The 17,886-nt window shown below is 49.3% G+C and overlaps 3 protein-coding genes across 3 annotated transcripts; all 3 read right to left on the reverse strand.

The window, feature by feature from the left end:
• Window positions 1-60: 60 nt before the first annotated feature.
• Window positions 61-1,554, reverse strand: BX661DRAFT_182314 (uncharacterized protein; the record flags this gene model as incomplete). The annotated part of the gene is made up of 1 exon (XM_051535947.1): window positions 61-1,554. A coding segment is annotated over exon 1 (1,078 nt), but the record flags the coding sequence as incomplete, so codon positions are not given.
• A 1,796-nt stretch (window positions 1,555-3,350) lies between these two features.
• Window positions 3,351-7,199, reverse strand: BX661DRAFT_182316 (putative Na/K ATPase alpha 1 subunit). Its single transcript, XM_051535948.1, has one exon. It carries the CDS (start codon window positions 6,787-6,789, stop codon window positions 3,409-3,411), a length of 3,381 nt encoding a protein of 1,126 aa, XP_051391591.1. The 5' UTR covers window positions 6,790-7,199; the 3' UTR covers window positions 3,351-3,408.
• Window positions 7,200-14,743: 7,544 nt separating this feature from the next.
• BX661DRAFT_182318 (uncharacterized protein) lies at window positions 14,744-17,121 on the reverse strand. The gene is given in 2 exon segments (XM_051535949.1): window positions 14,744-15,933; window positions 15,945-17,121. 2 exon segments carry the CDS (start codon window positions 17,001-17,003, stop codon window positions 14,815-14,817), a joined length of 2,178 nt encoding a protein of 725 aa, XP_051391592.1. The 5' UTR covers window positions 17,004-17,121; the 3' UTR covers window positions 14,744-14,814.
• Window positions 17,122-17,886: the final 765 nt, after the last annotated feature.

Below are 17,886 nucleotides of genomic sequence, written 5' to 3' on the forward strand. Positions count from 1 at the left end.
TTCACCCATTTTGGGCTTTTTATTGACCACAGTCCTCTCCACTATGAAAAAGTATAACGCAAAAAAAAAAAAGCCATCAGATCACAGATCACAGATCAATGAGACGGAAACATCAGAGATATTGAGATCAAGCAAATACGCTTAACCATGATGGTATATTAGGTAAACACGTAAAAGGGCACATTATATACAGACCCGGAAACAAAATAGTAAAGAGTGAGAAAAAAGCTTGCGGCTATCGAAAAACAAACAAAATAGTATTCGCTTGTACTCTGGGTCTTTAGATTAGAGACAAAAGAGTACTAGCGGCAATCAGAATGCTGGTAGCCGAAAGCACAGACTGAATGCTGGCGGCAGAGCTCGACGAAAACTCGGAGCTATCAGCCTCCTCGCCACTTTCCAAATCAACACTAGAGCTGGACTCTTCAGCATTATGTCCGACGCCGCTCAACTGCCAGGACTTGGAGCTGTAGTTGGTGTCAGACGCCACCTCGGCAGATAATTCCGAGTTTTCGGCAGCCTGCAGCGGCGTAGCCACTTTGTTGTCGCCGATATTGCTACTGCTGGGTGCAGTGGTGATTATCTCAGGCTTAGTGGCAGGAGATATCGAGACCGGAGCGGAAACTACTGCTGAGGCCACAGCAGCAGTAGCCGTGTGGATAGTAATGGTGAATCTGGATACAGAAGCAGATGTGTGGACGGCAACAGCTGCGGGAGTGGGGATCGATGTAACCTGAACCGGATTCTGCACAACCGGGGCCTGGGATGTCAAAACAATCGGTGCCGGCGTTGTCGCAGCAACTGGGGCTGGAGCAGACGACACAACCACACGTACCGACTGCTCAACCGGAGGTGCAGCTGCCGGAGCTGCCTGGACATCAGCGTCATCGGCTGCCGGAGCCGGAACCTGCGATCCATCAAAGGGAGCTGACCCCATTTTGCTCCAAATCCCGACGCAATTTGAGTTATCAACAGGCGTCCAGCTAGCCGGTCCGATACCATCGTCGATGTCAAAAAGCTTGCCAAACGACGGCTTGCTCAAGTCCAAACCCCGACCTCCCGTGTCAACAGCCAAGACGTAGACAAACTTGGACGGGTCGTTGGAGTTTGTGACCTTGATGCACTGGCCACAATCGGTCGATGTGTTCATTGTCTGGACGGCCGTGATGCGCGTGAGGTCGAGCTCAGCGTAGGGCATGCCGCATGAGGGCGGGTTGTATTTGAGCAACTCCAGAGCTATCGCCTGGTAGTCATGGTATGTGATGGTGCCTGTACCTGAGAGAGAGGCTGCTGCAAAGCTGGCTGTGGTCGCAGCGATTACGAGAAGCGACGATAGGGAGCATGTGGATGACAAACGGACCATTGTGAGACGGTGGTATACAATAGAACTGCAAAAAAGAAAATAATTAAACCTGCACAGCGGCTATTGTGTGTATGAAAAAGAGAGATGAAAGGGGGAGAGCTATTATATAAACAGAGGGTAAAGGCCACAAAATAAAAAAGTGAAGCAAATAAAAAAGAAGGCCAGTAAGGGAGAGAGAAAGGGGGGAAACCAAGTTTATTCTTTGTGACTTTGGGGCGGCTTCCCTTTTATTTGTCGTCGAGACTTTTGAATTGTTGACAGAATGGTCAGTAAAAGTAAGTGGAGTGAGTAAATATATTGGCTGGACTGTGCAATAGAAAAAACTGTTGGGAAATTGGCTGAATAATGAACTGTCGGCGGTCCAGTCAATTGCCCTGCCTAATTTGCGATCGGCAAAAGTGGGTTTTTTCGGTCCGCAAAAGAAATGAAGAAGGATTTCCAACCAATGGCGCAATGGTTTCTACGCAATCGGTTCTGTATCTGGAAAATGTTTACGCGAAAAATAAAAAACCAAAACAAACAAAATTGTATGATGGATAAAAAAGTTGGATAAATAAAAAAGTATGTAAAAGAAAAGAGTCGGACGATAAAAATTTTTTTACGAGTTTATATACGAGCAATGTTGTTTGTTGGTGGATGGAAGAGGGGGGAATTGTGCTTTATTTCAATTGATTCTAGAAATGTATGTTTACACAGCGAATAAAAGTACCCGCGCTCTGACATGTATCGTGTGTATGAACAAGCCATTCATATCCAATTTGCTCTCAGTGGCGATATGTAGCCATAAAAAGATTCTGCTGCTGCATATCCCCTCTCTCTCTTTCTCTATTTGGCAAGATTGTTATGTTTTGTCAATCCGAACAAATCCCTAGAGGGTGCTATTCTTTTCTAAGGAAAAATTCAATTGTAAGTGCTGGAAATGGTCAGCAAAATATACACGGGAGTGGGGGGGATGTCGTGGACTACACACACAAAAGAGAACAATGGACTTGTACAAGTCACCACATATTGTAAAGTGTGAGAATATCTATCCATGGATATAAAGCGGCTACTTGATGAGCTCTTGTGTGAGGGGTGACTTTGAGGTCATCAGGCTCTTACTTTTTCTCAGTCAGTCTGCCTCAGCGCCTCACGCAGCAGCAGCAAGCAGCAGCTTCTGTTCATCATGCTTGCATATGCGCATATGCATACATCGCCTCCCTCCCCCCCCCCCCCAAAAAAAAATTATATATATAGCCATTCACAGTTTCGGAATCCAAGCGAGATGTGCAATTTGATATCCGCTTGGACTGAATTATGAGGATTCTTCCATGTCTTGCTGTTGGGCCATTTATCATTGTGGCAACGGCAAATCACGCACGCCTCACAAAAATATTTAAATGCACTTTAGCTTATTTTTGAAAGTGAGTGTGGGCTTTTCTCGATTTTCAGTCTTAACAAAAAAAGTAAAAGGTAGTCAATGTTGCACGAGATAGAGCCCCGCATTCTATTGGCCTGTTGATCGAGCAGATTGATTGCCTTTCCTCAGCTCTAATTAGAATTTTCTTATATTATTTTACCATCGCTTTAGCTAGCGATTGCCTCTATAACCGATTGGGGTTGGTTTTTCCTTGCATCTTTGCATGCGTGCTCACAGTGTAAGTCTTTTTGAGATGCAGTTGCAATGTAACGCTGGCCGCTAATCCCAACACTACAATACTGCAGTGTTAACAAGCACCCTCGTCCGAATTTCTGCAAAATAAAAAAGTATCTGATTCCTTCTTTTGGACCTTTCTTTCTGATAAAAAAAGCATGGCGCATTGTTGAATCGGGTGGCATTGTGACTTGTGAAATGTCATAGCGCTCATTATTTTATTCATGCAGCCTGCATCTAAAAATTTCACATGTGTGAATAGTATTTTTTATAAAAAGTGCAATATGAAAAGCATCATTTGTTGGAGCTGATGGTGGCTAATTTCAATCGCTAGTCGATGATAAAAATGTTATATGCCAATTAATGTACTTGGTAAAAAATATTGTATGTGATAATTCTATTGAAAAAGGGCTTACCACGCCAAGCGCGCAATCAGGCTCTTTGGGTAGTTGCGAACAATAAGCTTGCGCACCTCTTCCAATGAAATCAGTGCAAATGCAAAGGGAATCGGAATAAAGTAAAACTCGACCGGAATTTTGCCTGTCAAAAACACCTCGTTAAACCAAGACACCTCGTTGAAGAACAGCGCGACAAGGATGGAAATCGGAATAGCGACGAGCAGAAGCGGATTACTCTTCGGCCCCCAAAACGGATTCTGCTGGAAAACACTCAGTGTGCGCGTACGAGCAACAAACATATTGCCCCATTGCATGACAACCATGGCCATGAAATGCGAGCTGCCGGCGATGCTGACAATGTGTGCTAGCTCCTCCTTGCTGCGGCCCAGGTAGCCGTCGGTCCACTTGCTAAAGGCCAGGAAGACGTTGTTCGGCGTGATGTTGCCGCGCATGTAGATGCAGAGGAAGAAGATAATGTGCCCAGACAGCGTCTGGATTATGCCGATGAAGCCGTACGCCTGCAGGAAAAAGCGCACGTTGACAAGACCCTCCTTCTTGGGGTTGCGCGGCGGGTTGAGCATAATGTCGGTTTCGGGCTCCTCGTTGATCAGCACAATGGACGCCCACATGTCAGTGATTGTATTGATAACGAGCATGAGGAAGGTCGACAGCGGGATAGGCAGGCCGAGGACGACGTTGAGGAACGACGGCACGATCTCGCTCAGGTTGGTCATGGGCAGCAGGTAAATGATGACCTTCTTCAGATTGACGAACACCAGGCGGCCGCACTCGATGGCCACGACGATCGACGAAAAGTTGTTGTCCAGCAGTACAATGTCGGCCGCGGCCTTGGCCACCTCTGAGCCATTCCCCATGGCGACGCCCACATGCGCAGCGCGCATCGCCGGCAGATCATTGACGTCGTCACCGGTAACCGCCACATAGTTGTCGCGCTCGCGCAGCTCCTCGACGATCTGCAGTTTCTGCTCTGGCGTGATGCGCGCAAAGACAATCTCCTCGTAGGTCGCAATGGTGTCCCAGCACTCGGGGCGCAGGCCGACCAGCTCGGGACCGGAGACAACAAGAGACCGCTTCGTGGATAGTGTATACTGGCTGTCAACGAGCGACTCCTGGCGGCTTAGTGAGTTGTCCGAAAGCATGTCCAGCGCCAGGGCGATGCCCGAGACCTTCTTGTTTGGCTTTTCGTCGGCCTTTTCTTTGGCGCTGGCACGGGCAGTGATGTCCAGCACGTCGTCGATGCCGTCGACCTGGATCCCGGTGATGATCCGGCACTGGCGCGCGACATGCGCGGCGGTGTGGGAGTAGTCACCGGTGACCATGAAGACGCGGATGCCGGCGCGGCGAAACGTGTCGACGACGCCAGGGATCTCAGCGCGCGGCGGATCCACCATTCCAACGAGCCCGACAACGCACAGCTGCGTGATGCTGTCACTAGCCACGGAGTACAGGTGTGCTGGGCTGTTCTCGATGCCGACAAACGGATTCGAATCGATGCTGGAGAACTCGCGGCGGCAGAGCAGCAGCACACGACACCCCTCGGTGGCCCAGCGTTGCTGCGTGCTTTTGATGCGCTCCTTCATTGCAACGTCCATCGGCAAGATCTCACCAGTGGCAGACTGGATCTCCGAGCAGTGCGGCAGCAGCGTCTCGGGGGCACCCTTAATCAGGATAAACGGCTCAGAGGCGGCCTCGGGCTCAGAGGTCGAGCAGACGGTAAGCATCCAGCGGTTGCGCAGGTGGAACGGAATTGTCAGCAGCGTTTTATGCGCAGCGGCCGGCACAAAACCCTTTATCTGCGTGGCCAGCCGCAGGAACGCGCTGTCAGTGGCGTCGCCAAAGACCTCGCGCTCGGATTCGGGCAGGTCGGCGGCATCCGGGTTAAGCGTCGCGCCGTTGCACCAGGCCGCGGTCTCGTACAGGCGGCGTGCGGCAATCCCGGTTTCCCTGTGCAGCTGTGCGGCATGCATCTCGATGTCGGCAAAAGCCACGCACGTCACAGCCATCTTGCGCTGGGTCAGCGTTCCGGTCTTCTCGCAGCAGATCGCATTGACAGACCCCAGCGTTTCAACAGTGGTCAGGTTCTTAATCAGCACGTTGTGCCGCTGCATGCGCTTGGCAATGGCGGTCAGCGCCAGCGTCAGACTAATCGGCAGGGAACCGGGTACAAAGGTCACCAGGACACCGACGCCGTTGGCCAGCGCGTCGGACACCGACATGAAGCCAGGGTAGGACGTGCGCAGCCAGGCGGCCCACAGGATAATGAAGAACGCGGCGACGACCAGCGACAGCGTCGTCAGGCCGTTGACCAGCCGGCGCACCTCGAGCTGCAGGATCGTGCGCTTCGGCTTGATGTGCTGCCGCTGTGTCAGGCGGCTCAGCCGCCCGAACACTGTGCGGTCGCCGATGGCCACCACAATGCCGGTGCAGACGCCCTGCGTCACGGCGCCGCCCATCATTGCCATGTTGCGTGTCTCGAGGTAGTTGGCATTCGTGAACTCGACAGTGCCGATGGTCGGGTCGGGTGCGCCCGTCAGCACTGAGCGATCAAGCATCAGATCCGGCGACGCCTCGACCAGGCGGACATCCGCGGGGACGCAGTCGCCGGCGCGCAGCACCACGATGTCACCCGGGACAAGATCGGCCGGGGCCACAGCCATCTGGCGGCCTTCGCGCAGCACCACGGTGGCCTCGGGCACCATGCTTGTGATGGAGTTCAGGGCGCGCGACGTGATCCACTCTTGCCACGCGCTGAACAGCGCCTGCATAAAGATAATGACAATGATAACGATACCCAGCGCTAGATTGCCTGTCTGCGGCGGATTTCCAATGGGCTTCCAGCAGAGCCAAAATACAATGACCGAAAGCCACAGGAACCGATTGAACCCGCCAAAAAACCAACTAAAGATGCGCAGCAGATACATCCGTGACTGCACGCCGACTACGTTCCGGCCGTTCTGGCTGCGCCTCCGCTCAATAGCTTCGGGTTCGAGCCCGCGCACTGGTGACGTGCCCATGCGCGTAAACACCTCGTTGACTGTGTCCCTGTGGAATTGGTAGTCGCGCAGCTGCTGCGCAATCTTGGCCATGGCCATGTTGCGCTGCTGCTCATGTTTCTCCTGCTGCCGGTGCGCCGATCCCATGGGCACGAGCTCGCTTAGAAGCTCCTGCCAGCGCGGAGACCTGAGAAAGCTCTGAAGCCCGCGCAGGCGCTGTGACCGCCGGTTCTCGTTCTCACTAATCTGAATGCTGAGCGTCCGGAACTCTGCAGCCAGAGGCAGTGTGTTGCGACTAATGCGCGCATCGCGAAAGTTGAGCACTGGCCCATCGGGTATCGGTGGCTGCTGCTTGGGATAACGAGTAGAAGGAGTCACCATGGCAAGTAAGGATGGTCAGGTTGGAAATATTCATAAAAGGTTACTAAACGGTAGTAGTTGGGAGGGCCCAGAAATTAAAAGAGCAAAAACTTATTTATAGTAAAAAAGCTAGGCCAACTTTAAACTAAAAATGTTATAACTAAGAATGTGGAGAGGTGCTGGTGGCGTGTATGAAAAATATTGTGTGTAGGCTGAAGATAACACGCTGGTAAACAATGGAATTGATGAGTGGGGATTGATGCAAGGACTATTCGTATATATATATATGTGCAATGGACATCCTTGCTAACAAGCGGGTAACAAAAAATAAAGATTTTGTGCTACTTTGTGCACTATCAACTGATTAAAAAAAAATAAGTTTTCAGGCTCAAAATATATAGTGTGTGTAAAGAAAACGAAAGAAAGATGGAATGAAAAAGGAAAACGAGATTGTATTTTGGAGCGTCGAATCGTGTTCGCTTTATATATGAAATTTTCAAGATTGAAAATTTTTTATTGAGTGTAGACTGAGATCGGAGGCTCCCAAAAATATAAAAAAAATATCGACGCGTTGAGCTTTATTTTTCGCGCAATATTTTTCGATTTTACAATTTTGGTTCCCAATTTGGCATCTTCCCTGGTCATCCCATCCCATTCCAACTCATCCCAACCCAACCCGACTTCGCTCAATTAATCATAAATAAAACATCCCTGAACCAGTATTTATGCTTGTCAGGGTATCAGAAATATGCGAATTAATAAAAAAAGACACCATGTCATGGGCGTAAAGTGTGAGACCTGCTGACTGCAGTTGGCGGGCGGGTAAGAGCCAGTACATTTTATTTTGGCTTGTGCGTTGACCAGAAGCACAAGATTTCATGCAAAACCTATACAAAGAACAACAAGGAAAAATGGACAATGCACAGTGTCGCTTTGTCTCGAGTGATTAGCGTCTGGGGTAAAAAAAAACAGATCATTTCTACAACTTCACTATACCGAATCCGTTTACTTAATGGATATATCCGAAATTGCTGCCATACTGCCTTTTAAAAAATTGTTGGCTTTATTTTATTTAGTGTGGCAAAAAATAAAAAATATTATTTGGGGGATTGTAAATATTTGTGCAAATTATTACAACTACATCAAATAAGATGCTCATTTCCGATTAACATTAAATAGCCTATAAAATACTTTTATCCACTCATAATAAGCACTCATTGGACACAAGTGTTTGTTTATTTTTTATTTATGGTCAACAAATGCTCAACATTTGCATGGAGACTCATTTTTATAAATAAACAGGTTTTATAACAGCCCGGAACGAACACAAAATAAAAGATGACTGAGCTTTTGGCACACATGGGAAAAGGGCAGAGGCGTGAAAAGCATGTAATTGCAAGGGTGAGAATTTATTCTTTCTAAAATATTGGACTTGGCGATATGTACCATGCAATGTGTGCATGACATTTAATGATTGCAAAACACAAATGTATCAAGACTTGCATACTAAAAGAAAAAGAAAAAATCACGCTGATAGCAGATTTGAAGTGCCATGCAGCTGCGGAAAGTTTTTTATTTGTTGTTGTTCAGCATGCCAAGTGTATTACGTTCAGCTCTTTGTTTTTGCTGAGGTAAATATGCATTTATAATGTGGATTTGAGCCCTTGACAAATCTTCAAAACAATTTGTACATACAGAGAAAAAATTTGACATGGATATTTAAAAAAAAGCAATTTGTACGTACATATTTTCTTATCCCGTGCCTCCATTATTTGCATGGTAGTTTAAAACAAAGTAGCAAAGACTAGAATTTATGATAGAGGTGCATAAATGGCTTTTTAAAAATGGGATTCATTGTATAATAATTTTATCATGTGTGCTTTCATTATTTGGAAGTTTCTACTTTTATCTGAGATTTGATGGCCACAATGCAGCGACACGCCCAAGGTTGCGGAATAAATCCAATGTTATTGTTTGCAGAACGGATGCCCCAGTTTTTCATATTCATTAGACCAGACTATGGCTTTTATATTTTTTTGACTTGTTATTCGCAAGAAGCAAGCACTTCTGTATTTGTCGTTATTATCATTTCTGAAACTCAAAGTTTCAAACATCTATTGAGCACACTGACTATAGTTTGTGTTTATTTTACTTGTTTGATTATCTCGCTTAATGTATCTATTATTATCCCTGAGAATATTTTGGGCAGATATCAATTATTTATTGCCAATGCGGCCACAATGTGTCAATATAAGCAAGCTTAGACGCCATACAATGCCGCCAACCTTTTTTATTCTTCAAAGTAATAACATAAAATATAAGCGTGTACAACGCAATGCCAAAGAATGATGAGAGGGGGCATGGTCACGAACAAAGTAACAAAAATCCGAAATTGGGCCTTCAAGAATGCGGAGAAACAAGGATATTTAGAAAAGTTTTGTTCTCCGCACTTTCTTCTCTTTTGTTCAAATACTGCAGAATGGAATTGTAATCTATGGAACACACGTGGTTCTGGGTTGCATTTTCTAAATACATAAAGTTTTGTATGTGTGTGTGGAGAACTGCCCTTTTTCCATGCACAGCTCCCCTCTCTGTCCTCCTAACACCAAATCATTCGGCGAAAACGGCATTTCAATGCCATTCCAAACAAATAAAGCGCAGCGCGAACAATGGCAATATTCAAATATGATAAAACACTAATAAACACATATTGTTACTGTCATTGATGATGGAAACAATTGATGAATCTGGTTGGTTTGTATTATTACCACCATTTCTTATTTCGAATCATTCTTTGGGCAACTAAAATAATACTCTTTTTTTATCCAGCCCCTTGCATCCACCACAACCCGCCTCCCACTTTTTTCTGTCTCTCGCAAAGAGAGGGAATTACAATTGACTAGCATTTTTATCTTGCTTTGTACTTGTTTCTTATTTTGTCCTTTGTTCCCTGATTTTCCACTTTCTTATATTCTATTAAGTGGCAGCTCTGAGAAACAAAAAATTAAAACTTGCGCCAGTCGTTTTCGCTTGGCTTTTGTTTTTAATTACGGTCTATTTATACTTCTTTTTCTTTTCTTTTTGAGAATTTTACAACTCGGCTTAATTTATATTTACATTCACTTTATTAGGCCTTCGCCCCCCGCCCGCCCTTTCAATTTCACACTGTTTCGGAACGTCAAATTCACATTTTACGTGAGGCAGAAATGGCAAACAATAGGCAGACAGAGATGGCAATGCGCGCGGCATTGTTCAACCCGAAGGCTACGACAACAGAGTAAGTACACCAGACAGAAGACCAGACAAATAAACACCCGCTTACTTCCTCGCACGCTTCAATTCAATACATAGCGAGTTCGAAGGAATTCCGTCGACCAATACCAAAGACAGCTCTCGTTGTGTGGCATGCAATCGACTCAGGGGCCAACAATGACGTGTGTTTTCTGTGTTTCGGATGAAGTTTTTTTTTGGATTCCTCTCTAGGGACCGTAACCCAAACAAGCCTCTATTTGCGGTTGCCTGAGCTTCCCTCCCCTCCCCTCCCCTCCCTTGCTTACCTCTTATTTATGTTTTGGTATAGGGTTTTTGGGCGCTTGCTCTTAACTCATTTTAAATGCCCAATCCTCATACAGACATTACCCAACCTATTCAATAATGTGTGCACTGAGCAATAGTAACAATTGGGGAACAACTAATAACTTATAATCGCATAATATACTATACCATATCAATTCCGTGCCCTTTGTTTGCATGCTCGCTTTGTAGGATCAAACCTCATTGCAACACGCCGATTCTCGCCGCAGAGTGGTGTCCGAGCAGACAGTGCCCATTGTTCAATCGCTTTCAGACCCATTCCAGCAGCAGCAGCAAGAGCAATTGGGGGGCCGCTTGTCGCACGATGGAATTATAGGAGACATGTCCACAACGCAGCCTATACAGTCACAGCAGGGCGCGTACATGCGGAGTCCATGTACTCACACCCGAAGGATAACTCATCAGCACACCAGCGAGCAACATGCTCGGACTGACGGGTAACGACGTATTTGCATGGAACCAGCACAGCCAACCACCCAGCACAGCGCCGCCGCTTGATTCTATACCACAGAGCCCCCGAATCTCAGGGCCATACAAGATATGTCGTCGAAGGGCATGCGGCGGAATCTATTTAATGGGTTCAGAAAGGTGGCTAATGCCGTGAAGACTGCTGCGGCGTCGACATCGTGGGTAGATGGTGGGCGCAGGGAGAGCATTGATCAGGGTCAGTTCTTACCACAGTCCCCGATGCGACCGAGGCGGGAGACCAGCGCTAATATCGCGCAATATCCCCAAATCAGCAACCCCCAAATCAGCAACCCCCATATCATCAATCCCCATGCCAACTTAGGAGGCGTCGGCGAGTGGATGGGCCAGAACATGGGCAATGCCAATCCCACTGGCTTTAGACAGAACTTGTCAGTGCTTACTGCGGATGACCATGGGCGCCCAGTACCAATTGCACAGTTGGGACCACGTCAGAGATCCTTGACGCAGCAGCACGATGCACCAGGCCCGTTATCGCGTGCTTTTTCAGATATCACTGGCCAAGTATCGCGCAGCATCGACTTGCCCAGGGACCAGCAGCCCAGCACAATCAGTGGTGGGGGCGTTTCTAGCGGCGGCGGCGGAGGGCGCACACCTGTGTTGTTTGCAAACTCGATTGATTCCAGCTCGTCATATAACCGGCGGCCGAGCAACAGTCCACTGGCTGTTGTGTACGAGCAACAGCCCATGGGTAGCGCGTCTAGTCTGGCTTCTCGACTGAGGCGCAAGTCACCGGCTATGAGCAATGCCAGTATTTCTAGTGGTCACAGTTCAGGCAGTATTGGGCACCAAAAGTCGGCGGGGCTTATGCACCGGTCGTATGAGTTAGGGTATATTGGCGCGCGTAAGGGCACTAGTCTAGCGACGGTGCCGGTTTCAGTTGCCCAGTCGGCGCACAGTTCAGATGCTGTTTTCAGCTCGATGGTGGCTGCACAGCAACAGCAACAGCAACAGCTCCAAAAGACGAGTCATCATTCAAGTTCTTTAGGCGTGACCGATCAATGACTCTACCCACTGATTCAGAGGGCCCGGCTCAGAATTTACATTCACATCAGTCGCGGCCCCAGCAGCAGCAGGAAAAGCATCTGCCGAACAATCCAGCGCCGCTGTCATCTCTACCAGCGGTGCCGCGGATGCGCAGCCACTCTGACCTTCCAGTGTCTCCAGTAACTGGGTCAACTGAGCAATTTGTGCCTTCTTGTCCTGAGGCCGGCCAAAGCTTATACTGCCGATTTCCGAATCACCACTGTTTTCGCCAATGCAGATTGACTTTGAAGAGACTCAAAACGCTGGAGAACGTATTCACAAGGAGGCCATTCATAACATGTCCATGGCCGAAATATCTGCGTCGCACAGACCCGTTATACCAGATGTATCCTTGCCGTCTCCCGCCATCGCCACCACAGTCAATGCCAATGCCAATGCCTTGGCTGACGTGTCCTTGGGGACCACGCCGCCAGTCAAGTTTGATTCGCCAGCATTTAGGACTCCGGACATCCTTGTTGACTCACAGTACCTAAGCATAATGATGAATACGGATAAGCTGCAGAAGTACTTGAAGCAAGTATCTGATGTGGAGCAGGCGCGGGAGCTCAACATTGTGATTCAGGCAATGAAAGACAGGGAGGAGCATTCAAAGGGCAATGCCACCGGTAATAGTGGTGCTGATCGTGAGAGGAGTCGTGGCCGCGTGGATGATGCGCTTGGCTCAGCGGATCAGGAGATGGTGACAGTCAATGATAGCGGTATTCAGGTTAATGGGAGCCGGCATGGGCTGAGTGGAATGGTTGTAGCAGCGCGCAGTGACAATATCAGTGGCAGAACTAGCAGCAGCACCAGCAGTGTTGGCAGCGTGCATCAACATTATCAACGCCGGCAGCAGCATTGCGTGCGGCCAAAATATGTGAGTGATGCGGACATGACAACATCTATTTTGAGCGGCAGCCATTCGTCGCTATCCACGTCGGCGGTGGCGGTGGCGGCGGGGATATCACCCATCGGCGATAATATGGGATCATTGCCGAGTGGGTTCTCCTTTAGTCACAGTCGCTACTCATTGATCAACCAGGACGGATCATTGAACCTGGCTAGTTTCCAGTTTGATCAGTTGGAGGGGTACCAGAAGGAGCTGACCGAATCCATGGGGTCCATGGAGTCTTCGTCGTCACCACCACCTCAGCGCAGCGAAAGCAGGATTGCTAGTCGGTTGGCCCGCAAGAACACAGATACTACTGTGGTGGTAGTAGTGGATGGTTTTGGGGTAGTGGCGGGTCCCTTGCGTCAATGGTACGGCGGACACACGCGAACATCAGTACCAACAGCAGCATCGTGGTAGTAATAGTAGCAGCGTGTTGCCCAAATCCCCACGCTTGCCATTTGGATCTGCCAGCATTAGCGATTCCATCGATTGCTTTGTTACTCCTCCTCTTCCTTCCGGCTCTCCTGCTCATCTGGCAGAGATCAAGCAAAACAAGCTTATGCGTTTGACGCGTAAACAGCAGCAGCAACTTTCGGGAGATTTACTGTCCGCTGGAATGCTGCCTCCTGTCTTTGGAACCACTACACTGGATGTTTTCGCGTTTACTGGAGGGTCGGATGCCCATCATGGAGTTGTGGAGGAATGCGCAACTCGGAGAGTAGCCATGATGGTAGCGAGTATACCCGGAGACCGTCCTTGCACGGAATGACTTCTTCTCCTCCACGCCCCACGTCTATGTTTCCGATCAATCGTCGACCGAGCGACAATCTCAGTATTGACAGCAACATGTCTCGTTCTCGACAGAATCTGCAGCATTCACAGCAGCAACAGCGCCAACATCATTACCAGCAGCAGCAGCGTCCGTTACTTGATACTCTGTTGTTTCAGCAGTCCAAGTCCCCGCATCATCTTCAGCGTCTTATGCCCCTGCATAACGAATCGCCTTATGATTTGGTGTACCGCAACAGCGTAGCTTCCATGTCTTTGGAGCAGGCATTGACATTGGTAGAGGGAACGACATCGGAAAATTCACATCACTCTGTGCCAACTTCTACCCCACATACACACTCAAGTTCAGTTTCTGGAGCAGCGTCGGGGGCGGCAGCGTTGTTGCTGCAGTCGAGGTATCGTAGATTGCACAAGAGATCAGCTAGTGCGTTGTCGGCTAATGAGCTGGATGATATTATGATTATGACGGCGGAAATGTGTCATTCGGTGCAGAGTGCCATAAAGGTACAGAGGGCGAGTGAGTCTGGGCTGGGAGGTGGATTAGAGGAGTGGTTCAGGGAGATCAGCAGCAACATCAGGATCAGGATCAGCAGCCACAGCAGCAGCAACATTATGAGGAGGAGGATGACGGTAGTATGGTTGTGGAGCCGCTGGCGAACCGACGGAGGTGGTTGCGACGGAGACGGTTTATTATGGAGAGGAGGTGGATTCTCGTAACCAGAGCATGTCTTCGTTGTCATCGGATGTGTCTGGAGCAGAAGAGCCTTCCATTGCTTCCGCTGTTGCTGATAGCACTGGCAGGCTTCATTGGAACAGAAGAGGACATGAATGTATCCGATGTTCTGTGTTACTGCTTCTGCTTCTGCTTGCACACAGCCTGGCGATGTTACCAGCGGTATGGCGGTGGCAGATAATAATGATGCATCTGTAAGTGGTTCGAGCGACAGCTCATTGGAAATTTGGAAATCCAAGCCCAAGGCTTATTGTGACAATGATGAGCTGGATGCTGATGGTGCTTCTGGTACTGGTGGAGGGTCGGCTTCGTCTCAGGATAGCATTGTTGTGGTTGATCCTGTGGCTGTGAACACTAAGTCTGGACAAAGCAGCCAAAGAGCCCCCGCAATTGACCAAAACAAAATTTTATTAATTTTCTTATAACCAAATGTTTTTTTTTGATGTCTTTTAATATATGTTTAAGCAAATAAAATAAAATATTACTAATGTATTTGAATTGATATATTAAAAACAGATATGTGGGCTTATTTTCCTCTCGACATTGATGTTGTCGCTGATCCCGCCGCAGTGGTCGTGGTATTCCTAGTGACCGAATCAAACATACGCAGAAGCTCATTATCTGTGGGATGCTGATAATGCGAGAACCCGGTTGTCTGCGCAGCACCCATCTGACTGGTAGCATTGGAACTAGCAGAGGAAGGCATTTGTGTAAAAAATCCTGAAGGACCAACTACACCCGGAGTAACACCCATGGCAGTAGCCGCCGCCGCCGCTGTAATACTGTCTGTTTGCCCATTCGCCGCTGCAATCCACATACTCCACAGATTGGGATCTACCCAGTGAGGCGCCTTTTGACGGTCATTCACCGCTGAAGAAGCTCCCGCTCCTGCTGAAGATGTATCCGACCCTATATGAATCATGGGGTGCTGGAATGGCTGCGGTATGGCACTGCTGTTGCCATTACTGCTGGAGTTGGTGGAGTGTGGAAGCTGGTTGAACACAGCAGCGGCAGTAGCTGCAGCAGCAGAGTTGTTGGCTGCCAATGTGGATAGGAACCCAGGCTCCATGGGACTTCCAGGACTACTACTGATGCCCCCACCACCACTACCTCCTCTATTGCCTGATGCCAAAACAGCCTCTTCCCGCGTATGGTCGAAATTCAAATGATGCTTCATCGCATTGGCGTCGCTGAACCCCTGGCTGCACGTACGAATAGGGCACTGCATAATGCTGTTATTCCCGCGCCTCTGCTGTTGCTGCTGTTGCTGTTGCAAAGAGAAAAACTGCCGCTGGTACCGAGGACTACCATCATCGTTGTTGTTGTTTCCGTTGCCGTTGCCGTTAAGATTAACAGAAGACGTGGGTGCAGATAATATATGTGGAGAGTGGCTCTGGAATAACTGGAACTGCGCCAAATCCGTCGGCTGAGGAGTGTAAAGACGTTGTAAGTTCCCATACCCCTGGTTCAATCCATGCGTGCCGCCATCATGCGAGATAGTATGAGGCGGCAGCATCCCACCAAGAGCCGTGAGTTCTTGAGACCACACATTCTGCTGCTGCTGCTGCTGCTGCTGGTGATTGAGTATCGGCAGCTGACTGGTGCCTCCCGCGTGCCGGTGTTTGTTAAAAGCGTTAACCAAATGCTGCACGCCACCAGACCTCCCCCCCCTAGTCCAATATCCATCGCCATCGAGTCATTGCTGTTGTTGTTGGCAGTCATCAGGTTTGACTGAGAGGGATCACCAGTGATATCACTGGAGCTGAATCCACCCATTTGCGTGGCCACTGCCGCTGAAGTGGAACCCAAAGACACCATAGGCATATCAGTCGAACTATTATTCTTCCTTCGCTCTTTACTTGGGCCCTCACTGAGTCTCGACTGCGCGTTATTGCCCTGCTGCTGCTGTTGCTGAGACTGCTGCTCGCCCATTTGCACATCGCCCAAGTGGAAAAACTCTTTTGAGGACGGTGAGTTCTGGTAAAATGGGCTGAACATATGCACCATCTGCATATCCAAGGGCATATCCATCGCCGCTGCCGCAGCAGCGCCCATATCATTGACATACTTTTGATTCATCATAGCTGCCGCCACCGCTGCCGGCTCCAAAGCCGAAGCGCTATTGCGGCGCGAACCCGCAGACATTAGTGGTGGCAGCGGCTGCATTGACTGCAAGGTCTGTTGGTGCAGGATTCCTGGCGTATGCGAATTGATAGATCCTACTTGCGCAGCGGCGGCAGCCTGGCTGATAGCCTCAAACATCATCGAGGCGGCTGCTTGCGCATCTGAAGCCGAGGCCGTACCCATTGAATGATTGGCAGATGATCCGCCATTAATTAAGGAAGGCGTAAACGCATGCTGCTGCTGCTGATTCCGCGAACTAGTGTCGGGCATATTGAGCGCAAAATACGAGTTGATATGGGTAGGCTCGCCACCCGCAGATGACATGAGTGCTGGCGCTGAGATAAAGGACGGCTCAGAATTAGCAAACAAGTGCGCGCTGTCGGGTGTTGCTGTCGATGAAAACATCATGGATTGAGGCATATGCATATGAGCGCGAGCGGCGCGGCCCTGCACCATGCCGTGGTCTGACGCAGCATACCCCATGGCCGCCGCAATGGCCGCCACCGTGGCCGCTTGTGCTGAGTCCGAGGATGATGAAGAGTTGGAGGAAGGCGCTGAGCCAGACATTTGATTTTCGGGGATGGTCGTCATGGTACCAAGGCCTGGTCCTGCTGTTGCTGTTGCTGTTGCTGCTGCTGTTGTTGCTGTGCATGCAAATTACCGTCCATAGCGGCATTGATCGCTGACGACCAGAACCCCAGCGACGCGGGTATCTGCGGTGACATCGAACTCGCATCCATTCTGTGCACCGCCGGTTGACCACCCCTGTACGCGCGATTAGACGGCTTAGTTGCGCGGCGAATAGGTCTCGGATGTTGCACAGCCATATGCTGCCTCAACTCCTGTTCGCTATCAAAACTAGCCAAGCACTCGACCTCAGAGCACTGCAACGCGACAGTCGACTCGAGAAAATCCATTCGGTCCCCATACATTGAGACGTCCTGCGACTCGATACTCGCATCCGACTCTCGTTGCTGTTTTTGCTGCTTATCTGAAGTTTGCTTCCCCGAAATACTGTCGTCGTCCAGCATCAGGTGTCCTTTGGACTTGCGTGAATGAAAAATATGGTACTCTAGTCCGTTGACGTTCTTGTACGCGTGATTGCACTTGTCCATTCCGCACCGGAAGGGTTTGATCCCAGTCTTAGTCAGCGCGTCTCTCGTTGACGCCGCCGCGCTTGTTGGCAGGTTTACAGGCTGTTTAGCGAGGGTATTAGCGAGGCGACTGTTGGGTGGGCGAGCTTCAGGTGCGAGTTGAGGCTCAGTGAGTCGGTGAAAGCTGCCGTGCACGACTTGGGCGTTGCCGCGCAGCCGTAGAGCTTGAGCCCCATGCTGCGCAGGCGCTGGCGTTGCTCTTCGGACGGCGAGAACAGAACCGAGCTGGTCCGCTTGGCTCCAGACGAAACGCCTGGCTGGTGCTGGTGCTGTCTGAGCGATGCTACTGTGCGCAGCGGGCCTATACAAAAAGAGATTTG

This window comes from Kickxella alabastrina, assembly GCF_025024165.1.
Source record: "Kickxella alabastrina strain RSA 675 chromosome Unknown BX661scaffold_11, whole genome shotgun sequence".
NCBI classification, from domain to species: domain Eukaryota; kingdom Fungi; phylum Kickxellomycota; class Kickxellomycetes; order Kickxellales; family Kickxellaceae; genus Kickxella; species Kickxella alabastrina.

Excerpts from the sequence above, each read along its gene's own strand:
- BX661DRAFT_182316 (XM_051535948.1), bottom strand. The coding sequence starts at position 6,789 with ATGGTGACTCCTTCTACTCGTTATCCCAAGCAGCAGCCACCGATACCC.
- BX661DRAFT_182318 (XM_051535949.1), bottom strand. The coding sequence starts at position 17,003 with ATGACGACCATCCCCGAAAATCAAATGTCTGGCTCAGCGCCTTCCTCC.